The sequence below is a fragment of the Anthonomus grandis genome, chromosome 11, assembly GCF_022605725.1.
Source record: "Anthonomus grandis grandis chromosome 11, icAntGran1.3, whole genome shotgun sequence".
NCBI lineage: Eukaryota > Metazoa > Arthropoda > Insecta > Coleoptera > Curculionidae > Anthonomus > Anthonomus grandis.
This window is the reverse complement of record NC_065556.1, coordinates 19,525,616-19,542,782: the sequence shown is the minus strand read 5'-3', so window position 1 is coordinate 19,542,782 and position 17,167 is coordinate 19,525,616. Positions and strand designations below refer to the sequence as shown.

The window sequence follows — 17,167 nt, the reverse complement described above, 5'->3', positions numbered from 1 at the left end:
AAGTCAATATTTAAAGTTAAATGAATGCAGGTAATGTATATCGAAGAAAAAGGCTACAACATCGCAACGCTGCTCGATAGCATCGTTGATCCTATCGGTGGGATCAACGATGAGGTAGGGAATCTTTACCAGTGACGTCGTCAAAAATATTTATATGATAAATATTTATTAATAATAGAGTATTCTGTAAATTATAAACAATATTAGGGTTTATGAAGTTTTTATACGTTTTTTAACGTACTTCATTAGGGTAAAGGTATGGAAATTAAATATTTTATAATTATTATAGATTTTTTAGTAAGGTTTATGATGACAGTATCCAAGATGACTTGACAAGATGACACATGACACAGTTTTTGCTTGCGTAGTTGCCGTTCCAAATTTTTTAGAAGCGGTTTTAGGAATAAGAATGGTAATATTTTTTTTGCTTTGAAGATCTTATTTTTGCGCTTAGAATAAAATATATTTATTTCTAATTTTTATTTTTAATCCAAAATCTAACAACAATAAGTTAAATTAACAAGCGTTGATTTATAGCTGAAAATTTCCTCTTTTGAAAATGTGTGTAAACTTGACAACAGAGAATCGATGAATATGTTTGTTAACAAAACACCCCCCTTGCCCCTGTGCACATGTTGAACACAGAAAAAGTTGTTGTTTACTAAATCTACTTTTACGGCTGCTTACTACAGCACTGATGTGGGAATTTTTTTTTTTGCTTCTTGTTGGTCTTTTTCTTCTTCATTAATGACAAGAACCGCTTAGAAGACATTATTATTTATTATCCAGGCAGTTCAGTTACTATACATATCAGTTACTATGCGTTGTTCTTCATCTTCTTTTACTTAATGACGTCAATTGCCTGGAAGAAATTATTGAACTTTTATTTTATACAAAGTTCAGTTACTACAGCCTTGAGATGTTCTTATTCTTCTTCTCCTTCTTTTTGTTTAATGACATCCGTAGTACTTGTAAGAAATGATGATTGGGTTTTCTTTTACATATTACTTTACCACCGAAGTATTTTGTTATTTTTTCTTCTTTTTTATTGGAAGAAATTATATTTCTATATAGGCTTTTGAGTTAGTAGGGTAAAGGGTTGTTGTAGTTCTTCTTCTTTTTTTTTAATGGCGTCTGTAGCGCCTAAAAGAAATGATTGATATTTTCTTTTAGAGAAAGTTCAATTGCTACAGCTTTGAGATGGTTTTTTCTTCTTCTTCTCCTTTAATAATTCCATGTGCATGGAAGAAATTATTTAATTTTTTATAGAAATTGGGGTTACTACAGCAAAGGGTTATTGTTGTTTTTCTTCTTTTTCTTTAAGAACCTCTGTAGAGCCTGGAAGAAATTATTGAAATTTTCTTACAGAGAAAGTTCAGTTACTACAACTTTGCGGTGATTTTCTTCTTTTTCTTCTTCCTTTTTTCTTTTTTAATATTATCAACTGCCTGGAATAATTTTTTTTCAAAAAATAATCTTAGAAGAAGAACTTTTCAAGAATTTTGAATGACAAGATTTTTGGACTTTTAATACTTTCTAGGGCATTCATCTTAAAAGGAAAAAAATTAGTGTTCCAGCCTCATTAGGCATGCAGATTGTATCAACAAGTAAATACTGCATACAACAGCAATAGCATCTGTGGCAGCAATATCTGTGGGAGTCAATACAGACATATAAGCCATATTTGCCAAGACATATATACCAGTTACTAATGGCAATGGAGATATGGAAATGGCCCTTGGAAGATTTCTGCAATAAAAACTAGTTAAAAACTGATAATATATATTATATTATTACATACACAAAAGGGTTTTGCAGCTCTTCTGTCATGAAATTTAAATAGTTCCTGTAAAATAATCTTTTTAATCAAATGGTGTACACTTAAGTTTAGATTTACCATCCAGAATAAGAAAAAATCCCACTATAAAATGCTTTGGCAATTTTTCCAGGATTATTTGTGGTATGGGCAAAAGCATTTGAGAAATTCTTCACATGTCCCAAAGACATCCACACCACTTCCATGAGAACAATTAAAACTAAAGCACCCAATTTACAAAACATGAAAACATTTTGTAGTTTCATGGTGGCCTTCACATTATAACCATTCAAAAATGTTAGAAAACCTGAAAAAAAGGTTAAATTACTTTTTTTAAATACAAATTTATAAATCCATACAAATGACTGCGGCTGCCACAAGTCTCACTCCCAAATCAGGCATATCACATTCAGGGAAAAACGGTTGTATCACATATTTAGCAAATGTGAGTCCCATAATTGAGTTTGTTGTGGGTCTAAAACATATGACGAAGAATGAATTCATTTGACAGAAAAGTATTTTATTATGCAAGGTGTCCCAAGGTGGCAATTATAGTAATTAATCAGAAATACTAGAACTTTCCTCTGTAATAGTAGATTAGGACTCATTATACTAAGAATTAAAAGGTCTCTTACACAAAAACTACATTTGCCGCCCACAAATACAAAAATGAGGGCAAAGAACCATATGCTTCATTGATATATGTATAATCTCCACCAGATTTTGGTATGCAAGTGCTCAATTCTGCATAGCACAGGGCACCTATCAGAGATAAGAGCCCACATAACACATATACAACTAATGAGAATCCTACTGAACCAACTTCTTGTTAGGTTATATGGAGAGATCCCATTCATATTTTCATGTCAAAAGAACGTTAGCACGAGACGTTATATGGATGTATGCACGTAAATTAATAAGTAATATTGGCGATAAATTATTTTTTTTAATAATATTAATAACGCGTGAGAGCGATAATATGGTCCATGTTCCCTATAGTTTACTTTAATAGCGTTAGACATAAAAAGAGTTAAAAGGAGGCATCAATTAAAAACACTATACACCAAACCAAAACCGCTTTTCTCGGTATCGTACCGCGGAGAAAAAAGGGTGGATCGGCCACTCGATTGGTTTTTGATTTATAATATCGGAACGCCTTTAATATAATATAAGCGGATCTTTAAAGCCCTATATTAATTCTCAGGCAAATTAGTTTTTGCTGGGTCAAGTACACCGATGAAATATCGACCGAATATGTGGTTCACTTGCGTTACAATTTTTTAATCACATCTACAGTGAAGCTACAGTTTCTACGATAGATTCGAAAAATCGTGATCGGAAATCGTGACATCGATATACCCGAGACATTAAATGTTTTCCTACTCGGTAAACGCGGCCTGTGGCTCGACGATCTCGCTGAAATATATACTTATAATTCTATAAGCAATTTAATGTTATATTAATGTTTATTTATTGTTGTTTAAGATCGATCTGATTCATGAACAGAGAGAGAAAGAGAGAGACCCGTCGTTGGTTGGGCATGATTTGCGTTTTATTGTTCGCAACTCTATGGGCTTCCAACTGGTGCATTTTCTTGAAGAAGTACCTTTAGTCTTAAGGAATTTTGATTTTTAAGAAATTATGTGGAAAAATGGCATTGCAAGGCGATTTATTAAAAAATATTTTTGCCAAGCACACATAAATCATATCAGAAATATTATGGAAATTATGCTGAAGAATATGAAACATAAAATATTTGTGCTACTTCCAGGCATGAAAACCTATTTCAGACCCATGTATCATAGAGGATTCTAATAAAACGATGGTTGAAGCATAAGTATTGAGCTAAATTATATGAGAAAAATGCCCGTACAAGAAGATTTAAATATTAACAGAGAAATTAAATGCGGTAGAGTAAATTAAAGGTTCAAAAATTCCATATTTTTTATACGTATCTTAGACCCAAATATCATGGAGGATCTTAATGAAATAATATTAAAAAAACCATTTTAAGGAAATTTAGACATTAATGAAAAAATGAAATGAGGTAGAGACAGTATTCAAAAATTTTATATTTTTCATAGTTTTCAGCATGAAAACTCGTGGGCCAGGACCAGGAAAGATACAGACAAAATATTTTAAAAAATTATGGTAGAACTAAAACATTTTTTGACTTAGCATTTAATAACCAAATTTAAATTCCCTATGTGTAATATATACTACCTCTGACCTAAAAACTCCATTTGACTTGCCGACATATGATTTATAATATCCCCTCTCTATTAAGGTCCTAACTTATAATTATTATGCCTATAAAAGCCCATTATAGAGTATTTATTATAATTTGATAAATTTGAGAAAGTTTATTACCCCTCATTTGGACAAACAACTATGCATCATAAAAATGCTAATTTAAGTAATTTTTTATGCTTATACAAGGGAGGTGTCTGTCTTAAGTTAACTTTTATAGCGGAATTTTCAATATAAAGTCCTTTTAATAATATCAAAATAACCCGACGTGAGTGGACGTTCCAAAATGGGATTTCGTTTCAATGTAATCACAGAAATAAATCAGGTCTTCCTTTTAAATCCCGGAATCGAACGGAGAATCCTTCGGAAATAAGTTTATTCAGCGAGGTGTGATGTCCAGCGAAAATACAATGGACCCTCTTATGTGTATTAGCTACCCCCTATAGTAGTTCTCGCACCACTTGGCAATTAGGTCTGCCTCGGACAGTTTTATATTTATTGCGATTTTGGAGGCTAAATTGGATTTTTGTTAGGAATAAAGTCCCTAAGATCATATCGGAGGAAATGACATTAGCTGTCTAAAAATCTAAAATTTGATTCTCGCTCAGTATAAATGATCCTGAACATATTAGGCTTCAGCTTGGACGTGATGAAATATTTATCTCACCAGTGATTTTCACAATTTTTTAAAAATTATTCTTAGGATTTATTTGTATACGCAATACACATTTTTCAACAAAAAATGGTTAAACTTGTAAATTTACCGCAACTGTTATGTCGAGCCATTAAAATCATTTATTCTATTAAAGTCAAAGTCAAGTTTATTGAAGTCCTAATCCTTGATATAGGATTAGGAAATAAAGACATAAAAAATACACACATAAATAAGACTTAGATGCCTAAAATATAACATGTATACATATAGAACATACAGATACAGATTGGCGAATGGATCACTACACATATAAAGTTCCTAATAGGCGAGATGTTGCAACGCCGCCACTGCGATAATCCGCTGGTGTTCGAGGTTCGAGCTTTTTATGCTTTGCGTTGCGTTGTTCTTATTAAATTAAAATATAAACTCTAATAAAAATAGAATGTAAACATTATTAAAAAAGTAGAAAATAAAACTCTAAATAATAAACCTTGAACAAAAGGTTAGCCTATTGTAAAAGCTGCTTCTTCCTTTCAAAAGAGTTTAAGGTAAAATGGAATTGGCAATTTTTGGATTCGACAATTTTGTTTCTCAATACCTCTAAATTCGTTGGCCTACTATTATCATGTTTATAAAATATAACTACTAATGTTTATATGATATTCTTAAGATAACCGCACAAATAGAAGTCATTAAGTGACAAATCGGAAGATCTTGGAGGCCATTTAATATTGCCAGTCCCACTAATAAGGCGATTAGGAAATCATTTGTTAAAAATCCTTTTACTCTAACCGCATTATAGGACAGCCACCTTGTTAAAAAAACTGATCCCAGGTCTATATTAGGGAGGAGTTAAATGGCAGGAAAAACTTGGTTTTGTAGCAACTCAAGGTATTTTTCGGCATTCAAAGTACCAACAATGAAAGAGGGCCCAACAATATAGTCGCCTAAAATAGCAGCCCGAAAATTCAACTTTTGAAAGTACTGAGTACGAAACTGAAAACTTCTGTGCTCGTTTTCCTGAGACGAGCAACGACTATAACAATGGAAGCATTTTTTTACTATGCAATGGAAAAGAAAACCTTGTAGGAAATTTTTATTTTTATTTGCCTTTTCCATCATAGTTTCACAAAATGCCATTCTTCGCCACTGGTCTTCAGAAAATACCTCCTAAGTTTTGGAATATTTAAAGCATTTGTATCCATGTTTTTTTCCAAATACTTGTAACACTTTTATGGTTATAGTTCCTCTCCAACACTTCTGCTCGATCCTATTGTATCCCAAACAAAAGCACTACAAACCATTTCTTCCAGCCGTTCTGTACCCTTTCACCAGGTGGTTCATGAGCTTTGATGTGACAATTTCTACATTCTTGGCAAAAAGATGTCTGAAAATTTGACACGACATTTAAAATAGTTTTAGCACAAGGAATCGGTCTATTTTCAAAATTTACCGAGAATAAATCCCTGCATTGTACTGCCGAATTGCCTCCATAAAACCATTTTATCAATTGAGCTTTCTGAGAAGGGATATAAACAGCCATGATGATAAATATTTACTGTTTCCATTTATTATACCTATGTGTAGTCTTCTATTCGCCAACCAGTATACATATATATGCACACACATTTACATATACAAAATATTAACAATATATACAAAAACATATAGATATAGAATCTAGATGGATGGACAGAACATAATATATGCGTTTAGTTGTACAAAAAATTCAAACATTCACAGTCGTGTCAAAGATACCTCAACGAATTCAATAAAAAAATAGTTTGCGGATCTTAGCGAACTACTCTTTAGAAGAGTATGCAGTTTGTCTTTACTTACATTTCGAATCCCTAATGGTAGCATATTGTATAATAATTTTCCATAATGAAAAACTGTGTTTCTAGTTAAGGCCCTTTGGATTGTGTCTAGATCGTGTTAGATAGGTATGGATGCTTTCTCTTTACTGAAGGCATCACCATGGCGGAACGAAACATTTCATACAGGATTAGATCCCAAAGTGTTAGAATTTCAAGTTGCCAGAATAATGGTTTGCAGTGGTCCCTGTAACCTGCCTTAGTCATAACTCTCACGGCCCTTCTTTGCAGAATAAATAAAGCGTCCAACCTTGTTGCAGCACAGAACCCATAAAAAAGTACACCATACCGGAGGTGAGAGTCAAATAGGGCATGATATACCTCTTTTGGTTATTGCTGGATTATTTATTTCCTGAACCACTGTTTTAATTGCAACTATAGCTGATGCCAAAGACGTTATCAGTTTATTAATATGAAGAACCCACTTCAGGTTCTGATCAATCATCACCCCAAGAAACTTATATTCACCCACTCTCTGAATAACAGTATAAAACTATTGGAAGAGAGAGTTGTGAAACCTTAAAACCTTTGTTTGTGAAAACCTTATATTTTGTCTTGAAATCATTCAAAGCCAGCCTATTTTGGTCAAATCAAGATCTTATTTTAAGAAGATCACAGTTTACAGTGTCCTGCAAAACATCCAGATCCTGCCCCTGTCACCTCACCTTCACTGCCCCTTATACGGACAAACCGTTGTCTTCCTTCAAGACATGATGCTGCACCCACACGAATGCAATTTATCAAGGAGAATTTCATGATTTACGCAATCGAAAGCTTTAGCAATGTGTCAAAACACAGCTACAGCAAAAAATTTGTCGTTTACCGTTTTGTGTACATATTTTAGCAACTCATATACTGCATCCCTTTTGCTGGTGTTGCTAACAGCTAATCGAACTAATTTCGAAAGCCAAACTGAGAAGAACTTAACAATTTTTTTGTTCTATAAAGTCGATAAAACGGACCTAAGCCAAAGACATAATTTTTGAAAGAACTGATTACAAACATATAAGACGGAAGGTTGCCAGACCTTTATAACTTTCACCTTTATGTATCGGAATGACCACACAAGATTTTAGTTCATCAGAAAAAATCTCTTCAGAAAAGGAACAATTTATTAAATAGGCCAGTGTCTGAATGACTTTAAAAGACAGGTTTTCGAGAAACCTAGGAGTAATTTCATCTACACTTGCAGATGATTTTTTACTGATACTTTTTAATATTTTTACAACCTCTTCTGGAGTAATAGGCTTAAAGTAAAGACTGTTAAAGGGTGTATTTACACAGAATTTCTTTGGGGAAACTAGTCGAGAATAAGTGTTTGATAGTGTTTTCTGCTAAGTTAACGTAAAAGTCTTTAAGTTTTTCAGCAATGGTAACATGATTTGATATTACTGTATCAACTTTGAATTCTATGGATTTGTTTGGCTTCGTTTTCCGACTAGTATTATTGACAATAGAATATTTCAAGAATTTACAATTTCCTTGGCATAGAATCTATTTCTGACAGCTAGTATGATTCTTTTAGCAATGAGACGTATAAAAGAAGGTGCCTATTTTCTGCAAATTTTGCAAGATAAGAAAGGCATCTCTTATTTTTGCAAGAAACTCTAATTGCCGGAATTAATTTCTTTTCTTCGCAACTTTCTTAAACGAAACTACTGACTTAAAGGTATTTGTGAGTGTTTTATAAACGATCTAAATTTTTCCGCAAAAAACCTTGGGGTCGCATTTAACTTTATCCCATGAAACTAAATTAAGACTATTTTTGAATATTTCTATCGCTGTTGCACAGTGCTTTGTTACTCTGATAAAGAAAAATAGACATAAAAAACATCCGAGTTTAAGTAAAAAGTCATCAATATATGTTTTAGATCGGTACATTCTCGAGAACTCGGGACTACTAAGGCGTTTGACACTGTGGATCATCGCATCCTACTAAATAAATTATATAATACCGCTATTAGGGAAATTGTACTTGACCTATTTAAGTCATATCTTACAAACAGATCTTAAAAGGCAAATCTGAAATCAGTTTCAAGTTCTTATATAAGTGTGGGTTATGGTATTCCACAGGGTACAGTACTTGGCCCAATACTCTTCTTAATCTACATTAACGATATTCCACATGTAGTTCCGAAAGTAAAAGTAGTATGTTTCGCTGATGACACAGTCCTGTTATGTAAAGGGGATTGTTGGAATGAAGCTTTTTTAAAGGCTGAAAGTGCAATGTGTAGTCAAACATGGATGGATGTTAACTTACTGACAGTAAATGTCAAAAAAACTAACTTTATGTGTTTTTTAATGAGTATAGTGGGATTACCAAGCAAGCATGTTCTTAGGATTCATACCCCAGATTGTAAAATAAATATTGACTGTACTTGTTCTGGCAACATCACATCAACAAACAAAATTAAATAGTTAGGTGTTTATTTTGACAATTATTTAAAATGGCAGCATTACAGTGATTATATTCAAATCAAACTAAAAAACCTAATATATAAATTTTATGAGTTACGTAATATACTCAGTAAAAAAATAATAATAAATGTGTACAAAGCGCTAGCTGAATCATGCCTACCTAAGCTATGGCATAATATATTGGGGTGCTGCCTACAATGAAAATGTAAAGAATATTAATATTGTACAGAAATATTTTTTTAAAGTTATTTTATGTTAATCCACACTGTTTCCCTCCAACCTTTTACTTGAACAATCTGGAATATTTACTGTGTTACCCAACTTTATATTAAAAATGTACTTCTTAATTAAAAATTCAAATGATTCTCAATTTGAAGTAACCTTTTCAAAAATTTTATTAGTCATAATGTTAATACTAGAGTAAATACACATCAACATCTAATAATACCCATGCCCCATTTTAGTGTAGTCGAAAATGTCTAACATATATAGCTCCCAAATTATTAAATATGTTGCCGGAACAATTTAAAAACAAAAAATATTATACTGTAAAGAAGAAATTGTACTCATGGATTAAAGATAACATAAATTCCATCAAGCGCGCCATTAACTTCCATTAAATTATAACTAATTAGCATTTAGTCAATTTAATATTTTTGAATTTGATAATATTATTTAAGCAGGTATATGTTATTATTATTAGTGTTAGGTTGAAGTTCATTATGAACTAATTGTTGATGAGCTTGATGTGCATACACACAGACACATTATGTCCATTGTATGCATATAACATCTCATAATAATTGTAAATTAATATGTAATTGATTGATTAAATAAATAAATAAAACTGTCTATATTTAGGACTACCACTAGTACAGTTTTTTGGGACCTGAAAAGGGTTTTCAAGAAATATATTCATATTACCTAAGGGAGATCGATAGATGTTTAGAATATATAAGTCGCAGAAGTTTACAAGAGAACATGCTGATTCAAAGTTTGTCTCTTGATTTAAATATTCATATTTGACAACATCAGTATAGATCTAGTTTTCCTTAGCTAAAATGACAGGCCCCACCGCGTTTAAAGTGAAGTATGCTAAAACAAGAAGTATACGCCTCTATAATAATTTTTTATTCGCGAGTGATGTGATGTTCATCTAAGTATATTACATGAGGATTATTTGAAGGGACGCTAATAAATAGAAAATTCTGTAATCTTATCTAGTTCTTATACTACAAATATTTAGTGATAATATGCGTAATAAAGAACCAGGTTTTTAAGGTCTAGGCTTTTGCTACAGGGACTATATTTTGAGATAAAAAAAACTTCAGTGATATTACAGCTAGAGTCTGCTGCCAACACTACATCTAAAAACAGAGTAAAATATTCATTGCTTTTTCTGTTTTTCGTGCAAAACATCGTCCATGTTGAAATGTATTTATCAAATCAGTAATAGTTTTTATAAAAATGAAGGGTTTTACACATATTCTAGAACTTGACCGAACATCAAATACAATAGGAGAACAAAACTGGGCTCAAACATTCGAATTTTTCTGAGTTCACTGATCAAATAATAATTGTCAATTTTTACGATATCTTATCCTTTAAGAAACACTGCTGAGATAAACCTATTTATCACGACAGTGAGTTCCATAAATTTATAATTTTTTCTCGTAAAATATGAGCGCTGCTGTAACATTAAATGGTTCCACAATACGGTCCCTATTTCTTGTTTTTGCGCTCAGACTAAGGCGGTAACACTTATTACGAATCAAATAGCAAATCGTCGGTCGGGATCTGAGGAAAACGAAAGAAATGTGCCATAAATTTAACTAGACGCTAAATAAATTTCTTGCATTTATTTATTTTTAAATCAGATTGCAACTCCCCTAAGAATTGACCATTGGCGTCCAGAAATTGTATCTAAGTCATACAGTAACAGATATGAAAATTAAGTGAGAAGTTTAGCACTCACGTTTCGTTGTAGTTCTAGTGGTCAAAAGTTTGAGGCTAGCAAAAGAAAAAGCAAGAAACTATAATTAACTTTTGTCATCTATTCACAACTGTGAATATAAATCTTCTATATAATTAACAAACATATTTTCAACTTTCTGCTATAATAGACGTTGTTTTAGGATTTAATATAGTTCTTATCAAAAATTTTCCAAGAATATTTTTGGTTATAAAAGAATGTGTTAATCCAGTAGGTAACTTGACTTAGTTGTGGTAAGTGGCAAGTTGTTTCGCGTGAACAAGCATTTGTTTGCGCTCTCGATCGGTAATTCGCGTGCGTCATAATGTAGCCCGTTTAACGTTACAACCCCCGGCGGGCTCACGAATATTAGCTTAAAACACGCCACCCGTTATTATTACCTATTTTTATATAATTTATAAATTTTCAAGACAGATCGCGCGTTTTTGTTTTGTTGATCGTCCCGGATAACGGATTTTATCCACCATAAATGGGGTTTTCCTGACTTATCCAGGCCTTGATCGAATTAGAGCATTAAACACTTGAAAATGTTTTCTTTTATGGATGATGGTTTGGGGTGGGCAGTAATATTGAGGGAAAAAGATCACTGACTTCTAACTCATTTTTTAATCCCAATTATTATAATGAAGTTTCTTAATAAAATCAACTTACTCTCTCACTCACTGAGGAAAAAACTCATTACAGGAACTGAAAATTCTGCAGTTTTTAAATGAATTATTTATTTCTCAGAAAAAGAAAAACTTATTTCTCTAAAGCATAGGTTGACTTAAAGTCCTTAAAAATCAATAGAAATTCAAAAAAAAAAAAAATGTTCAAGTTTTACTCTAAAAAAGCTAGAAAACTTTTAACGATTTTCAAATCAGTTAAATATATTACATTTGTCATTCATACAATTTTACCTAATAATCTTCCAAAAAAAATTCCACGATTTTTGAATCAATTTCATTAATTCTATTTTATATTTAAGCAATTTTGTAAAATTCTAAAACCTTTTAAAACATGAAAATTTTTACTCTTACAACCTTAAGAAATTCCATAACTTTTAAATTATTCAACATATTATAAAGTAAATAATCCAGTTAATATTTAATAAAATTCCTTAAAAAATTAATTCTTCCACTATTTTTAAATCAATTCCATATAGTCTATAAAATAAGTAAATTTCAAAAATTCCAAGACATCTTAAAACTCCTGAAAATGTTTACTCAAAAAACCTAGAAAAATTGCACAATTATATAGTAAATATTCAAATCTACACTCAAAAATTAAAATTCTTCCACAATATTTAGCTCATTTCCATATATTCCATTTAATATTTAAACAATTTTCCAAAATTCTCAAAGATTTAAAAACTTTTCCTTAAAAAAAAACATAAAAAAATTGCACAATTCTTAAATTGCCTAATAATTTATGCAGTAGATATTCCATTTTATATTTAATAAAATACAAAACACAAAGACAGAGAAAGATTTCATTAAATATAAATAACGTCCATAAGATATATCGGAGTATCATCAGGCCTAAACCTAGGCCTAATCACACAGATCACATTACTATTCAATAAAAATTCTAATAAAAAAAATGTATAATTGACATATGTTGCAGTTTACATTAAAAAATTTATTTTTAAATTCCAAAATATCTTAAAAATTAATATTTTTGCTCTAAAAACCTAAGAAAGTTCTATAATTTTTTTAATATTCACCAATCTATGGAATAATTTTTCCAGTTAATATTCAACAAAATTTAATTAAAAAAAATTGTTTTTTCAACAATTTTTTAATTGAATTCCATATATTCCATTTAACGTTCAAGCAAATTTCCAAAACTCCAAGAAATCTTGATATTTAAGAATTTTTACTCTAAGACCCTTAAAGAATTCCACAATTTCTAAATTGTTTAACAGTCTATGAAGTAAATATTCTAATTTATACTCAAAAAAAAAAAAAGTCTTTTTCCTAAATTTTATTTTTTATTCAAACAATTTTCCATAATTCCAAAACATTTCAGGCGTAGTCCTATATCTACACAGGTCACATTAAATTAATAAAAAAAAATTAATATTCGACTATTTTTGAATATTTTCCATATATTGCATATCACATTAAAATATTTTATAAAAATTATATAACATCCTAATAATTTGTACTCTAAAAACCTAAGAATATTCCATAATTTTTAAATTATTCACCAATATATGGAATAAATATTTCAGTTAATATTCAAAAAAATTCCAATAAAAAAATTAATTCCTTTACAATTTTTAATTCAATTTCATTTAACATCTAACCAAATTTCCAAAATTCCTGAAACCTAAAAAAATCCAAAATTTTTAAATTATTCAATATTCTATCGAGTAAATATTCAAGTTATTATTTCATAAAAAAAATTAACTGATAAACGATTTTTAATTCAATTTCATATATTCCATTTAACATTCAAGCAAATTTCCAAAATTCCAAGAAATCTTAAAATTTGAAACTGTTCCACAATTCCTAAATTGTTCAACAGTCTATGAAGTAAATATTCTAATTTATACTCAAAAAATAAATAAAAGTATTTTTCCAAAATTCCAAAACATTTTGAAATATAAAATTTTTTATTTACAAAAATCTTAAAAAATTGCATAACAATCTATCAATTTAATTGTTTAACAATTTATGCAGTAGATATTCCAGTTTATAATCTCATTAAATATATTTTATATACAGTGACCGCCTAAAGTTCCGCATAAATTCGATAAAAATTAAAGACATAATTTTTTGAGAAAACGCTCGAACCCGTCGATTTTTATTTTAAGTTGCGCATTATTTCACATAAATGTTTGTATGCAGGGTGGAACAAAAAAAAGATATGACGTCATCGGTCATTTTTTTAAATGGAATGCTATACTTTTTATTGCATTTATGAAATATAGGCGAAATTCCAAGCAAGTTTTATATAACACACCTTATCTCAAAACTCAACTGTTTCAGAAATATTCACATTTAACCAACAAGAAAGCAAGTAAGTACGTCTATTCACAAATTAAGATAAAATGGAGGATAAAATGTTATAAACTGTGAAAACTCTTATTAATGTATCAAGTGTTCAAACTGATCCCCATTTACTTCTTGGCAGAAAGCAAGACGGTTTACAAACTCATGTAAAACAGTATCAATTATTTCGGGTGATATACGTCTAATTTCATATCTAATTCTATTTTTCAATTCTTCTAGGTTGTTTGGCTTCTCAATATAAACTTTACTTTTCAGGTACCCCCATAGAAAATAGTCGTAGGGATTTAGGTCTGGTGACCTGGCCGGCCACTCTATTGGCCCTCTTCGTCCTATCCATCATCCTGAGAACACTGTATCCAAGTAATTACGGACACCTCGAAAGAAATGTGGCGGTGCGCTGTCTTGCTGAAACCACAAATTATCTGTCGGGACAGCAGGGTCTTGTTCGTCTGGGTAAGGGGAGCCAAAGTTTAATTTTGTTACTTCAGAAATTTTTGGACGACCAGATCTTGGCAAATCCCTAACATGACCTGAGGTTATGAATTTGTGCTCTATTCTACTAACTGTAGACTGAGAAATAGGATGGTTTGGGTATTTGGCATTAAACAGTTCACTTACTTGGAATTTTGCCTATATTTCATAAAATGCAATAAAAAATGACCGATGACATATCTTTTTTTTTTTGTTCCACCATGTATACAAAAATTCATGTGAAATAATGCGAGACTTAAAATAAAAATCGACGGGTCCGAGCGATTTCTCAAAAAATCGATGTCTCTAATTTTTATCGGATTTATGCAGAACTTTAGGCGGTCACTGTATAATTTTCATAAACTAGACGGGTTTCATTCCTATCGGAGTAGCATCAGGCTTAGGCATATAGATCACATTACAATTTGATAAAATTCAAATAAAAAAATTAATCTTCAAAAAATTCCATTTTAAAAATTCCAAAATATCCTAAAAATTGAAAGTTCCATAATTTTTGAATTATTCTCTTAAACAATCTATGGATTTATTAATTCAGTTATGAAATTTTCTAAAAAAAAATTATTTTTGTACAATTTTTAATTCAATTCCATATATTTCATTTAACATAAGGAAAATTCCAAAATTTCAAGACATTAAAATTTGAATATGTTTACCCTAAAAACCTAAAAAAAAAATCTACAATTCTTAAATTGTTTAACAATCTATGCAGTAAATAAATATCATTTTATATTTAATAAAAGTCTACACTATTTTTAAATTTATTCCGTATATTTCATTTTACATTCAGGAATTTTTCCAAAATTCCAATACATACTAAGATTTTAAAATGTTTACTCAAAAAAAACATAACAAAACTCCACTTCTTTAACAATATTAGGAGGATTTAATTGTCAAAATTCCAAAAAAAACAAATCTTCCATAAAAAAAGGAATTGACGAAAATGAATAAATAATCGAAACAAGAGACTGAAGAAATAATTAAATCGTATGCTTTCTAAGTTGAACCTACATAAAAACATGGAAAACTCGAAGAAATAAAAATGGAAACATTGCTGCTTAATGAAGACAAAAGTGAACATGGCAGTTAGAAGAACTAAAAAGAAGAACATATCCAAAAACCCATCAAAAAATTCTACAATTTAACCTGCAGCTTATGTTTCAGAAATTGAAAAGAGCATAGAGCAAAATCATAATTTTCTGTTCAATTTTCAAAACCCGACGGAAAAATAAAAGAAAAACAGAGAGACAACCAAAACAAGCATCCGTGGTATTTTTATCGGACACAATCGCAAAATATTCCAGCTATAATTTAGACGAAGAGAGGTACTTAAAGTACGACTTGAACGGCGTAGCCCCAATGGCAAATACCGGGAATCGAGGCCGAGGAGAGATCGATCGTCCAGGTGGGGTTCGCTTAATAAATATATTTATTGTCCGAGCATTTTAATTGTGGGGCTCAGCGCTAGATGTCAGGTGGGTAATTAAAAGCCACGCTGGGAAGCTGACTTTGACACCTCGGTACATTGTTAAATAACGATCGACGCAAACTACAGGACCGTATTTCTAATTTCCTTCAATGTCTTCTTGCATCACATGATCAAGTGGGACATGCTTCATAGCAATTGCTGAACAGCAATAACATGACAACATACAAGAGCTTTATTGTGTTAGTCTATTTACTAGATAAGGTGAAACTCTGTTGATCATTGTGTAAGGAAAAAAGTACAAGGGAAACTCAACTTAAAGAAATGGTGTTATCGCTATCTTATGTTCCATGAGCTAATTATCCTATATATTAATAATAGATGGAAAATCACTTGATTCAGAAAAACAATGATTCGGCTCCGGACCTGTAAATCTCTTGGCTGGACCACCGCTCATTTGTTTATCTCATTCTTGAGCGAAACTTACTATCGTGGAATAATAAACACGCACTCTTTTGTTAGTACCTTTCACGTAGCTTCTGCAATGCCTTTTGCTTTTTCTTCTTCGTCTTCTTCTTCTTCTACATCGTGCCTCGACTTAAGTTCTTTTACGTTTTGTTGCTGCTGGTAAGTAATGGCGGCCAAGATGGCTTCCTAGAATAGGCGTTCGCTGATGCTAAATCACGATTTACGATTTTTTTCGACGACCCTGTATAGGCTCTTGTAACGTATTAATTGGCCAGTTAGGCGCCGGTACGTGGTAAAATTTTTTCACGAAACTTCCCAGGATTTCTTATAAATTCATTGATCGATATGGCGAAAGGGCAAACAGTTTAACACAAGGTGTGCCCATGAATTTAGATTGCTTCGCGGCAGTTTTCCCTCGTAGAAGTTTTAAGCGCCTCCGCTACCTTATTGAAACTGCGACATTAAAGAAACTCTTAATTCGTTCATAAAAAAAGTTACGGCGGGGGCGTGAGGACGAAAAGAAATTGAAAATTAATAGGACGGATATAATATTGGATGTTGTTTTTTTGCTGGGATAACTAGTAAAAAATAATTAAAGGGGGCTTTTGGGTGTAATTTATAGAGCAATCTTGAAGGACTCTAAAGCCTGGGAAAAAATACAAATTTACTTTACTTAAAGGGATTCGGGTGTACTTTAGAACAATTTATATATACCCCAAAAACATGGAGTAACACTAAAAATGCTTCACATTTAAGCTGTTTTGGTGAATTTTAAAAAT

The 17,167-nt window shown here is 31.1% G+C and overlaps 1 protein-coding gene across 1 annotated transcript in view; it reads right to left on the bottom strand.

Annotated features, from left to right (window-relative positions):
- Positions 1–1,281: 1,281 nt before the first annotated feature.
- LOC126742484 (large neutral amino acids transporter small subunit 1-like) overlaps positions 1,282–17,167 on the bottom strand; it is a 77,373-nt gene continuing 61,487 nt past the window's right edge. Inside the window, exons 2-7 of the mRNA XM_050449125.1 lie at positions 2,452–2,641; positions 2,176–2,291; positions 1,898–2,123; positions 1,802–1,846; positions 1,623–1,749; positions 1,282–1,338 (exon numbers count right to left, since the gene is read on the bottom strand). Of these exons, the coding sequence (XP_050305082.1) occupies positions 1,282–1,338; positions 1,623–1,749; positions 1,802–1,846; positions 1,898–2,123; positions 2,176–2,291; positions 2,452–2,641 (761 nt within the window). The remainder of the gene's footprint in view (positions 1,339–1,622; positions 1,750–1,801; positions 1,847–1,897; positions 2,124–2,175; positions 2,292–2,451; positions 2,642–17,167) is intronic.